The sequence below is a fragment of the Anser cygnoides genome, chromosome 1 (assembly GCF_040182565.1).
Source record: "Anser cygnoides isolate HZ-2024a breed goose chromosome 1, Taihu_goose_T2T_genome, whole genome shotgun sequence".
Classification (NCBI taxonomy): Eukaryota; Metazoa; Chordata; class Aves; order Anseriformes; family Anatidae; genus Anser; species Anser cygnoides.
In genome coordinates, this window is record NC_089873.1 from 180219403 (window position 1) to 180232812 (window position 13410).

Here is a 13410-nt window from a genome sequence, read left to right on the forward strand (position 1 = left end):
TTCAGGTAGATTCATATGCATTTGTGATGACCCAAGCAGCCTACCCCCATGTCTGTGACAAAAATGCATTCATCCATCCTCCAGGGTCCTTGTGAATGTGGTGGGGTCCTCATTTCCATGAGGACAAGAAAATGAAGGGGCAAACAGATAGCAAGGGAGGACTGCTATCCTGCCACAGTATTATTTGCCAGAACTCACTCCCCAACTTCTTACAGGACAGATAAGTTACAAAGCATTGATTCTCTTATGTACACGCCCCAGATGTTAGGTGCTGTCCCTAACAGGAAAGGTGGGGTGTGCTCTCTTGTTATATTGCCCTCTCTTCATCTGTTCCAGAAAGATATTTTAAAAATATCTGTTCAAAGAACAGGAAAACCATTTCCCCACCCGCTTCTGATTCTAAGTGATGTTTCTACATTACCAAGCCAATTCAAGATCTGTCATACTAAGTGCTATTAGTCTAATGCCTGATAATAGTTCAGAGCAGCACAAGGTACTTTAATGCAAATATCATGTTGCAGGAAGTGGGGTGCTTTACAATAGCTGCCCTATTGCTGCTGAATGCAGACCATTATTTTCTTGATTAGCAAATGTAGTGTGTGCATTTTTCTTTGAATTGATGTTTTGGCTTTGTTTTTGATAGCAAATTACAATATTGCTGTGAAATATCAGGTTTTTTTCCAAATAATTAATGCAGTTTTTAATGGTGAATTGTGGTTTTAGGGACATTCATGTGTGCACAAAACCCATAAGATTTTGGTTTTGATATAGTTACAATGAGAAGGGAAGCAGAAAAGGTGTATTCCAGAACATCCACAAAGAAGCCACCATTTTACTGCATTGTTGACAGCATTGATTTTGCAATTTTATACTGCTGTTTTCTTTTTGATAATGTATAAGTATTCGAGACAGCGCATAATATTTATATTAGTTGAAGTACCTATCAATAACTTCTGTTGTCTATAAAAGACTGCTTAGTTGAAATACCCTGGCATTAATTTATTTTTGATTTACCTTGCTTTGACTTGCTGGTAAGATGAACAGTGATTGTTTGGAAGACAGATTAAGTATTTTACCTCATGAATGTGCAAGGGAGATGTTTATGGCAGCATCTTTGGTCCTGTATTGCAGTAAAGAGAATGAATTCATCACATTGCCAGCCTGTAACCCGACTAAATCAACACCCTTTGTAGTGCATAGGACTTCCACATAAAGGAACCCTGAACTTTAGCCACCAAACTGTAGGACCTATATCTTCTGAAATACTGCTGATGTGATAAAATGTTGACGTTTAGAAAATGTGCTCTAACTGAACTCTGGTTCTTAATGATTTCATTTTAAAAGTTATAAATACAAACCCATTGGGTTGAAGGCATATAGAATGTTGTTGGTAAAGTTAGCCCCCATGAAAGCAAAAGTTGCATTCAAATTTGCAGTGAAATTAATGGTAATTTTATTTCTCTTCAAGGTTTTAAGCTTTTTCCTAATAGGTGCTGTTTGAAATAAAAATTGCAGTAGTGGCCCAAAACTTGACTCTGTCATTTTCATCAAAATAATTTCTGGATGTACATCTGTATATGTATACAAGTATTTATATTTCTTTAGAATCAGATTATTTTAGTTTCAACGTGTGAAAATCCCAATTTATGGCAAGACGTTGTATTGTGACAGACCGAAAAATGTCCTCTTCTCTCCTTCATTCCCCCACTGAAAAAGCCCGTTGTTTTTCTGAACATAACAGGAACATTATTGCAACAGTGGACCACCTTTCTTGCTATTCAGACATTTTTTATTCTCTCTGATGTTTTAGGATTTGCATTGTTTCCCATTGACTTCTGAGACTGTGCATGTTCTCTCTTTCCCTATGCCTACTGCGTTAAAAGTGTTTTTTATTCCCACTACCTCAATTTCATTACTTTCCAATATACTGCAGTATCTGGCTTTGGTAACTCACTCTTCCAAAATCAGCAATGACTTCTTCCTGGCTACTTGGCAAGGGTGAAAATTTTCAGTGCAACTTAATCTTCTAAATTAAATCTGCTTGATTTATTTATTTTTAAGGCCTTTTGTCTGCTGCTTCATCCTTTTAGATTTGTCTGCTGCTTTGTCAGCGTGTGAACCATTAGCACCTGACTCCCCCTAAGATTTAAGAATTTTCTCATTCTTATGTTCCCTCAGTGGTCTTCCAGTGGTTCCTGTGATACTTCTTTGTCATTGCATTTTAGGATTTCTTCTTGTCTATTGAGAGTTTAGCATATTCAGAGTGATATATAAATAGTCATATTTGGGGCAGTGAGCAGTAATAAAGGAAAAAAAAATGTGATATGTAATAGAAGAAAAGATACTGACTGCAGGAATCTGAATATGGGTACATGCAATGAGATGAGATAACGAGCAAAATCCAATTTACATGGTTAGAAATTAGTTCTAAGGTCAATTAAAAGCATTTAAATTTTGATCATATCTGCTTGCAAGTTTAACTGTCTTTAATAAATGCACTCTAAACATATCACTGAGGTTAATTTATCATAACATTCTGTGAGCATTAATAAGAATCACAGAATGGTTTAGGTTGGAAGGGACCTTAAAGATCACCCAGTTCCAACCCCCTGCCATGGGCAGGGACACCTCCCACCAGACCAGGTTGCCCAAAGCCCCATCCAGCCTGGCCATCACCTCCAGGGATGGGGCAACCACAGCTTCTCTGGGCAGCCTGTGCCAGGGTCTCACCACCCTCTGAGTGACGAATTTCTTCCTCATATCTAATCTAAATCTACCCTTTCGTAGTTTAAGGTCATTACCCCTTGTCCTCTGATCATCTTCATGACCCTCCTCTGGACTGGCTCTAATAGGTCCACATCTTTCTTGTGCCAGGGGCCCCAGAGCTGGATGCAGCACTCCAGGTGGGGTCTCACGAGAGCAGAGCAGAGGGGGACAATCACCTCCGTCAACCTGCTGGCCACGCTGTTTTGGTGCAGCCCAGGATACGGTTGGCTTTTCAGGCTACAGGTGCACATTGCCAGCTCATCGTGAGTTTCTCATCAACCAACGCCCCCAGGTCCTCAGGGCTGCTCTCAATCCATTCTCTGCGCAGCCTGTATATGGGCTTGGGATTGTCCTGACCCAGATGCAGCACCTTGCACTTGGCCTTGTTGAACTTCATGAGGCTCGCACAGAAAGCCTGCCTTTTGTGTAAACGCAGATAAGATGATCAAGGAAATTATTCTCAGTTTAGGACAGCCAAGAACAGCTATACTGAGTTACTGTAAAGCTCATAAATGTATGCTGAATTGGAGTCATATAGCAGCAGTAGCAGATATTCATGAAAGGAGTTTAGGACATAGGACATCTATAGTGATTCTTCCTCTTGCATAATTTCATAATATTCGGTAGCTGTTGGACTTTAGGGACTTCCTAAGCTGAAGGTTTGGGATACTGTTTTACAGTATATGATGCATCTATTCTTGATGAATTTGTCAAATACCTTCTTAGACATTTATACTTTTGGTCTTCTAAGCAGCCTTTGGGAATACTTTCAAATCTTAATGATGTGTTACATTTAGATAAAAAATACTTCTTTTTGTTTGATAATCAGTTCCTTGGTCCCCTGAGTTCTTATGTTACATGAAATATCTAATAATACATCTTCTCCATGATTTTGTAGAGTCTGAAATGGATGAAAACCTAAATGGACTGCTTAGATTCTTTCTCCCCTCCCCCTTGGAATCGTCAGTATTTTAGCATATAATGCATTTTGTCTTCTTTTGTGTATCATATTCCTTCTTGAAGTTGTTAGAAACATGTAATTTAAAGGGAATATGTAGATTAATCATCAATTTATGTAGATGCTGTATATTTACAGACATGTATCTTCCAAATTTCCACTTTATTTTTATAGCACTGATAAGTAATCCTACATTCGTGCCATCATCAGTATATAATTTAACTCTTAGGCTGCTGAAATACTCTCAACAGGTAACATAATATTATATATATGTATTATTATATATATAATGGGCCTGCTCCCATTAATATTATAATATATAATATTATATTTTATATATATATAATGGGCTATAGGAATTTCTGGTATGTTTGTATGCATTGGTTAGCAATGTTTGGTGACATGATTTGGTTGCCTGTACATTTGTGTGTAGGACATTTAGGGATGCCCTTGGGTGCCCCACCTGCCTTTTTCTTACCTACTTCTCTAGGTGCTATGGCCCTCTATTGTGTCTACCAGCCCTGTGCTGATGCCTTGGATTACCAAAGGGCATCTTAGCTGGCTCTGGATAATTCAGCATAGGTAACAACCCAAGGTCTTGATTTTGGGAGGGGAGAGTGAGAGAATGTGCAGGGGATTTCTGTGGTTGGTAATATTAAAGAAATGAGTAATAAAAATAAATGTTACATTTATCAAGATGAAGATTTCCAAGAGTCTTCAGGAGTAAATGCGGCAGTTGTTGCTTAGTGGCATTTCACAGCATCTGGTTACAGGTTACAATCAGTAATGAGCAGGGAGGAAGGACAGACGTGAAGTGCAGGATTTTGGGTGGACTTTGCCCTTACTTAATCCGTATTATAATGTCATGCTAGCTCATAGGAAATAATCTGGTTGGGTGTTTTTGTGCAAATAAGATTTCTGAGTCTACTGAAACCTGGAAATTCCTGCAGAATGCTGATTGTTGTTGGAGCCAGGGTTATATTATGATTTAATGGCTTTTCTGGGCTTCATTTGATGACCTGGCCTAGAAAAACATTTTGAAGTAATAAAGCGTCTGTTTGGCTCCAAACTAATGAGAGAAGCATTGCTCTTTGCATTAACTGTTCTTTAGGAAGAGTCATGGATAGCTACTAATAAACCTTATTAAAAAGCTTAAGCATGATTGAGGGAAATAGAAAACAGAGAAACTATTCACTTCGATGTGAAGTGCGTACATCAAAAAAAAAAAAAAAAAAAAAAGAAAGGCAAGCCCAAAGGGTTTTTGCCTCTCCTCCATGTGACTTGCAGCTTGCTGCACTTCAGTTACGTTGCCTCTGAGATATGTTAAAGTGCAGCTCAGTTTAATGAAGAAGCGGGTAGGACAAATCAAGGCTAGAGACTATTTACAGCAGAGACTGGGTAAGTAAATGCAGATGTAGATAAGTGCTTACTAATATTGTGCAAATGTTTTAATATCTAGCCTGTAGCATTTAAAAAATATTCAGAGCTGATGTTTTTTGGTGGTCCTTTCTTGGTCCTTTCTTTGTCTTATTTAAGCAATAAGCAGATGTGGGTGGTACATGCAATGCAATGGATTTATATATGAGTGTTAAAGATTTAATTTTATTTTTTCAGACTTCCTCCAAAAAAAATCACAAATAACTTCCCTGTAATTTCTTGTAGTTATTTTGTTTTAAATTCTTTCTGTGAAAGTAACTGCTTCATCTATTTTAGTGCATTGCTCAAAATAATTTCAGTGGGAGTTAGCTGATAGTTTCTGGTGCTTTACTGTTATTTTAATTATTTTTCTACTAGTGAGGGAAAGGGGGAAACAGCGTTTACTCTCTGAACCTCCTAGGTAAAGCATTTTCAGATTTCTAGAATCTAAATCCAGACCACTGAAAACTCCTCAGCATCAGCTTGCTTCAGGAATTCCTTCAACTGCTCTAGTAGGACTGTAGGATTTGATTTCAGCTGTTTGCTTTTGTTTTCCATGTCTTCCTATAAAGATTTGTTTGTGTTCCTAGACTGAGACTTCATACAGAAAGTTCATGTTTAAATGTATATGTGTGTAAAACTCTGTAAATGTGATGTCAATATATAAGTTAGAGAAATACGGTGAAAGCTTTTGTTGTTGTTTTTAAGACTTCGAGGTTTTTGTTTGTTTGTTTATAGTAATTTGAATGGATCTTGCAGTTGCTATAATGCTGTTATGAACTAGGATTGCAATCATAGCAAATTAGTAATTTCTAGAACATTTCTTTTACTGGTTTCAGTGCCTTCTGCTTGAGTATTTAAGCCATAGTGCATCAACAAAGAACTGTGAAGGAGGCATAATCAATTTACATTGTAAAAAACTGTATTGAAGCCCAATTTGAATCTTGGGAACTGCAGAAGGAAAAGCAAACTTTTTCATTGTTGGTAGTGTATTAAAGAAAATGTTACTTTTAAACATTGAATAACTTGTGGTCTAGGATGTTTTTTCCTTTTGCTTCATCTCACAGTTTACATTAAATACTGTATTCTATCATGAGCTTTACTATTTGGAATCATCAGAGTGCAAATCTTTTCCAGATAATCACTCCATTTAGGAGGCTAATATTGTGTGCTGAGAACAGAAAAGAAATGGAGGACTGGATAAGCTCTTTAAAGTCCGTACAGTCCAGGGAACACTATGAGGTAAGTTGATAACCCTTTTGGTGCAACCTGTTCTAGCTCAACAGATCAAGCTACAGGACACAGAACTAGAGTAGTCCACCCTTTTAAGTGTGAAAAGCGTATTTGATATCAGAATGAAGCTCCATGTTAAGAGCTTTACTAGCAGAATGAAAGCTTTTTATGATACTTTTGTTTAGAAGTTTGGAGGGAAAGCAAGCTGAGTATCCTTTTGAAAATGCTTTTCATGAACATTGCACTGTCCCCTGTAATGTGGAACCATAGGTAATTTCAGTCACCGTAGCTGTGTTCTGTACTTGCAAATTTGTCTTAACTTCTCCTTTACTAGACCGCACAGTTTAATGTGGAACATTTCTCAGGGATGCATAACTGGTACGCCTGCTCCCATGCCCGACCTACCTTCTGTAACGTGTGTAGAGAGAGCCTCTCTGGAGTCACTTCTCATGGCCTGTCTTGTGAAGGTAAAATAAACGCTTTCTTCCCCCTGTTTATAATGCTGTGTATAAATTACTGACAGTTTAAGGCAAGTAATGATTCTGAAAATAATGAGTAAGGAAAAAAGCCTGAAGGGAGAAATCTGTTCACGTGAGTGGCTTTCTCTTGGAGAGAGTGACTGCTAATGATATGGCTCGCCTTCTTCGTGCTCTGGGTGCCTTTTTCTAACTCAGTTCAGTAAAAATGTTTCATTCTGAAGCAGCTACTAGTTTGGAATGTGCTTGCCTGAGTGGAGGGCTTGCAAGGAAAGACAGGATTTCTTTGATATGTACTTGAAAAATGCAGATGCATAACAAAATAGTCTTACTTGTTTGCAGAATCAGCATTCCTCAGAAAAAAAGAAGTCATACTGATAGTTTCTGCCCCAAGTCTATAAAAATTATTAACATTTTGTTCCACACTGCGTAGAGTTTTCTTGCTTTAAAGATTCTGTCATTCATTGAGGGAATGGGGATTTAAATGCCTTTGCATTTGGATGGTAAAACAGATGAAATCCATCAGAAACAAAAAGGAGACATCTAAAACTTCAGCATTTAGCTTATCTGGAGAAATGATCTTTTGCAAATAAATATTTGTGATAAACTTGAAGCAGCAGCTTATGTATTTTCTAGCGTGAGTTCTGTGAAAAAGCAGTAACAAGTCTGCTTGTGTTAGAATAAAGAAGAAAAGTCTTACTGTGACCTTGTGATATATAAGAAATTTAGACACAAGTGTCACTTTATTGCTTATGTATGAAATATTTAATTACAAATTAGCTAACTGTAAAGATAAGAGTTACTTTTACTGACACCATTCAAGACTTCAGTTCTGGATGCATGTTACCCAACTGCAAATGCATTTCTCTTATCAATGCTGTTACGATGCTGAAGGTCTGTGTATGATAATCTGTATTAAGGAAGTTCTGCAAAAGAGGCATTAACTCACCGTCCTGTATTACCTGTGCTTTTAAAGTAGCTAATAGTGCAATTGTCAAGGAACAGGGCAAACCCATTTCATAGAAATTAAGGTAGCATATTTACATCCAACTTCTCTGGTATATGTTTTCCACTGTGTATAAGTCACTTGGACACGGTATTTTCAGTGCCTGATATTGGCAGATGGAAGTGTCATGTGCTTAACTAAAATGCAGTTTTATTGCATCTATGTTCAAATACAGTTATATTTGCTCAGGCAAAGGAAAGGAAAAGCTCTTTTTCTTCTAGGTATGGTTGCAGTGCTTCTAAGTAAGGTTTTAATTTTCAAGGAATTGGTGTTAAATTTACGTGAAGGTAGTTTCCTTAATTTCCAGATTTGGACTTTGTCAACTTCCTGCATAATTTATTATAAACTAATGCTACTTTTATCCACGTCTCTGGTGCCAATTGATCTTTCACCATTTTTTTTTTTTTTTTTTACAAATGACTATTAATGGTAGACAGGATTAGCTTCCTCTGTCACAGTTTCATAAACATATATGACCTGGATTGGTTTAAATGTAGATATTATGATGTTCATTTACCTGTAAAGAAGTTCGCCTCTTCTTACTCTTTAGCTGCTAGCTTACATGTATTTTCTTTTTTTTCTCTTCTCTTCTCTTCTCTTCTCTTCTCTTCTCTCTTCTCTTCTCTTCTCTTCTCTTCTCTTCTCTTCTCTTCTCTTCTCTTCTCTTCTCTTCTCTTCTCTTCTCTTCTCTTCTCTTCTCTTCTCTTCTCTTCTCTTCTCTTCTCTTCTCTTCTCTTCTCTTCTCTTCTCTTCTCTTCTCTTCTCTTCTCTTCTCTTCTCTTCTCTTCTCTTCTCTTCTCTTCAGTATTTTTTAAAAAATAAAAGGAGCGCCTTAATTATGCATCTAATCTAAACCAGTTGCAGGTTGACTTTTGTATTGAAATACTCTTACTTTTTCCCCCATTCTGTGAAAGCCACAGTAACCATCCTTAATTTCTTCATGTAAAAAGTGTAAATTGGTTTGATAGAAGTTCTTTCTCTGAAATTCTTATGTGACTGGGTTCATATGTACTTGCTTCTGTCATTTGCACTTCTAATGCATTTTACCATCTATTTTTTGACTTACCCTGAGTTAGCAATATATACTGTTTTAAGAGATGATGTAGTGTAGGTATGGAGTCTTCACATTCCCTAGACATGTTCTGTTCTACTTTTTCTCATTGCAGCTTTAAAAAAATGTTTAAATATTCATGCCTGACATCTGAAGCCTCTAGTGCTGCTTTACTCTGGGAATCCATTTGTATCTATACTAAATTCAATTATTTGTGTGGTCGTTGATCCCAAGCTTCTCTATTATCTCATGTATTAAGAAGCATGAGAGGCTTCTTCTCACGAGATATTGGAACTCTTCCTCCTTTCAGTGGTTTGGGTTACTGGCACACCAAGTTATCTTGAAAGTAGCTTAGAGCCTTTGTACTCTTTGTGGTCTGATTCTGGACTGCTAGCTGTAGGCAAAAATAAAAATAAATCCCTTTGCTGATATTCTGCCGCTCACAATACTTTAGAAGATTACTCCCGTAATATTTTATTCTCTTAGACCCGCTAGTCTCCAATAGTACTACACAACAGTTTTTTTAGCCTGATAGCACAAGCCTCATTTATTTTGGGAGTAAGCTGGGTGCCTTCTTTTTGGAGGCCTCTTCTCTGCCAGTAACCTTTGGCAAAGGTTGACCAAATTAAATACAGGCACCCTGAGGATACTTCTGTAAGTTTTGTGAAAGCTAGTGTTGGAAAAGGGGGCATGTTAATGCCTTTACTAGGGGAAAGACTATAGTGTGAACTTGCATCTCTTTAGAAGTCAAAGAATCGCTATGAAATGTCAAAATGAAGGCATAAATACATATCAAACCATGCTGCATTCTTTTTACTGCTCAAAAAGCAGTTGACTTTTAAAAAAGTTAATTGTATGCAATTGTACAGTGCTATTCCTCCCACTGGTTTCTTCTTCTGTGTCTTCTCAAAAGATAATGTACTTTTTAAGTGGTTTTTGTGTGTGGTGTTGATAAATGAAGATTTTCCTCTAGCTAACTCTAAAGGAATGATCTCCCCTACATTCATCCACAGTCTTTAGTAGGACAGAGAAATTACATATTTTTATCTTGCTTTGGAAATTTTCACAAGCAAGCTGAATAAAGTAAGGCTTTTGTTCTTTATGCTCCTCAGATATTTCTCTTATTCGGAATTTAGCTTGCTATATGCTCAGGAATCAGCCTAAGAGGTTGTCAGGAAATATGGAGATATATTGAATATTTAGACAAAGAATCCTAAAGATCTACAGATCGCTATCTACAGAAGCTCTTTCAAAGCTCTTTAGCCTCAATTTCCCTGTATTAATACTGCATTTCTATCCAAGTCATTGACAGTGAATGCAGCCTTTTTGATTATTCTTGAAGATGTATTTCTCTATGTTGTGTTTTCGTTATCATGACTGAGTCTTGATGACTGAGTATTCCTAATAAGACGGAAATTGCAGTTTAAATGAGATGCTTTCTACTGTGATGAATTGCACAGACAAAACAATGTTGAAAGAACAGTTTAGGATCATAAAGTCAAGCAATAAGAAAATACTAGGATTAAATTGTCTCAGCAAATGCACTTTGTGCACTTGATCTTTTTTCATTACAACTGCTTTTTTGGTTTTTTTGCACACAAAACTCTCATCCTCTTACCCATTGCCCAGGGCATTGCACATACACTGGTTGGGTACTCATTGTCTCCAGGATTTTTGTCACATTTTTTTCAAAGACTGGAGAATGAATAGTGAGTGAAGCCACTTGGAAGAGAAAGGATGTTTGTAGTTAAATTAGACTATAGAAAACTGTGTTCTGGGACTTTGTATCACACTGTACCCCTTTGCAATCCTGGGAAAACCATTTAACTGATATTTCTGATCAAATCCGTAGTTACTTGTTTGTTTTCTGGGCACCTAGATTGATAATCTGGGGCCTATATTATGGAAGTGCTGAGTGTTCTATAACAGCAGAACTCAACTGAAGCTGCATTTTGAAGAGACTGATACAAGATATATAGTATTGAATGAACAGGTCTTCATTGCCTTTTTGATACACAAAATTAGTGGACAACATCGTCCTTTATCTCTGTATGCTTCACTTACCCCTTTGTTAAAATGGGTGTTAAATCAAACCCATATTTGCCCATTTGCCCAGTACAGAGAAAACAAAGGTGCATTTTTTCAAAAATTGTCATGCTGAATACAATAATTAAAAAAAAAAAAAAAAAAGACCAGGAAGAAATGAATATTTGTGTCTAAAAAGCAGTATTTCACTAGCTTTTGGTAAATGAGGCAAATACCTGTTGAAAATTACTATGAATCAGAGTATGGCACAGGTGCATACTTATCAAGAACCATCCATTCATGAGGCAATGAGGGTCCTCTTCTCAAAAAGAGTATTATCAAGTAACTGAAGATTCCACACATGCATACGGAAACTAAATTAAAGTTGCATGACTAACTTGATTTTGTAGTCCTTATCTTTGTAATACAAGTATTTTTAGCACTCTGAAATATAAATTAACTTAGTTACTGAAATGAAAATACTAAAAGCTACCAAGAAACTACCGAATTTTATCCTATAAAACATAGGCATAGACTGCAAATTGGAGTGAAGTTGGGTTGCTGTTTTCATTCAAGTCACTCCATTTTCACTGTGGTTTGTCAATCCTGTGTGTGACAGTATTCTTGGAAACAAAACAGCAGGTTTCTTGGAATACCCCAAGACAAATCCTTCTATCTGGACAACGTAAACTCAGGGGTCGTCAGATCAGTTTCAAAACTTTGGATTTGGCCTTTAAAGTTGGAAAAGAACAGCCTCAGTGTCTTGTTCTTTGAAGAATGCAGAAGACAGTACTCATAAAATAGGTGTTAGAGTGGTAAGGTTGGCAGGACACTCAGTGTCTGTTCCCCAATGTAGTCGTATTGATGGGTGGATAGAATGAAAGGCCTTTGAGGGAGAAGTATTTTATAGCAAAGATCTATATTTTGAGTGCAAGAGCTTATTTGATGACATTCAATAATGTTGACTTTTCTCCATTGTAGATAATAATAGCTGCAGATTTAATCACTCTCTGACAGCAGATGTTGGTGTAACTCTGACAACTGTTTGCTAATTAAGTCATTCTGTCGGTTGGTTTTCAGAGAGATCAACTTTATATTCCAGCTAGAAACATTTACACAGGAAATTAAAATTTAAAATAATGTTCTACAAATAGTCTAGATTTGGATTGGCTGTTGTTTGTTTTTTTTTTTCTTTTCTCATAATTTAAATTTCATTGGCAAAGTAGTGGCTTAGCAACATGTTTGCATATTTCCAAAAGATTTCAGATATCAGACAAATTTGCGAATGGAATCCAATATCATCTGAGACAAAAGACATTAGGGGCTAATGGTAACTAAGGTTGAGATTTGACTTAAAATTTCCCTTATACCGCTCTTTTCTGTTCCACTGTGTGTTTTGATGGAAAATTCCATTTGTGTCTGAAGATCGTTGTTTCTAGTAATGTTTGTTCAATGCTCAAAATAATTTAAATTGTTGTTAGATGATATTGGGGCTGCAGGGGGTGACTTACAGAAAGTCTGGTTTGAGATTTGTTAAATTATATTGTGCCCACAAAGCGAACTTTAGCTGTCTCTTGCCAGAATATTGTCCATAATGTGGCTTGCTGCAGGTCTTCACATCCTTTTGTGGCTGAGAGGGCAGAAGGTGAATACAGGGCACTGGGATCTATTTGAAGGGTAGCTCAAGAGGATTTTAAAATTCTGTTATTTTTGCATGCCTTAGTCATTTGGGTTTTCCTACTGCCCCTCACTCCTGATGTGTTCTATTTTGATCTGCACAGCAAAGACAAATGCATATCATTTGTGAGTTCAAGGCTGAATTTGATAGCATGTCTTCTCCAAAACATTCAAGTGGCAAAACTGCTCAAGGCCCAACACATTTGAAAATACAGCTTCTGTTTCTATGCTTCTCTGACAGCTGAGTTTTTAGACACGTGGAACCAGCTTGCATTGGCAAACTCACAACAATATGATGCTGAGCTATTTTGAAAATGCAAGCCTATCCTGTTAGTTGAGGAATATGGGATATTTGCACACTTGGAGTCTGTGAACACTGCTTTTTGAAATGACCAGGGGAGTTGCTGTAAATCAGCAATACTCCTTTTTCTGTTTCCTTTTCTTTCTTTGAACTAAACACATACTGTCACACATCTCCCAGAACACAGATAATGGCTGTCAAATGTTGCTTCCATAGTTTCTGTTCCCTTTTTAAATTGATCTGGCAATGGATCAGTGGAATTAAAATGAGAAAATTATGATTCACAAGACCTTTTCTACCATGGCTTAATGTTTTTAATGGCGGACAAGCGATGGGCCAAACCTTTTGATAGTTTCCTGTCAAATATTTGTTTGAAAAAAAGACTACCACTTCTGGTCTGCTGGCTAGTTCTCATAAACCTTTAATGATCTTTGCCAAAGTAATTTATATAATGCACTCCAAATAGAATGATCTCATGCACTTCCAATAACAGAAATACCC

The 13410-nt window shown here is 36.9% G+C and overlaps 1 protein-coding gene across 4 annotated transcripts in view; it reads left to right on the forward strand.

Annotated features, from left to right (window-relative positions):
• Nucleotides 1-13410, forward strand: part of DGKH (diacylglycerol kinase eta) — a 176919-nt gene that overhangs the window by 101678 nt on the left and 61831 nt on the right. For 3 of the 4 annotated variants that reach the window (XM_048047719.2, XM_066988266.1, XM_066988272.1), the window contains 2 exons: nucleotides 6278-6382; nucleotides 6708-6840. In XM_048047719.2, coding sequence (XP_047903676.1) covers nucleotides 6278-6382; nucleotides 6708-6840 — 238 coding nt within the window. The remainder of the gene's footprint in view (nucleotides 1-6277; nucleotides 6383-6707; nucleotides 6841-13410) is intronic. The other variant, XM_066988274.1, reaches the window with a different exon arrangement.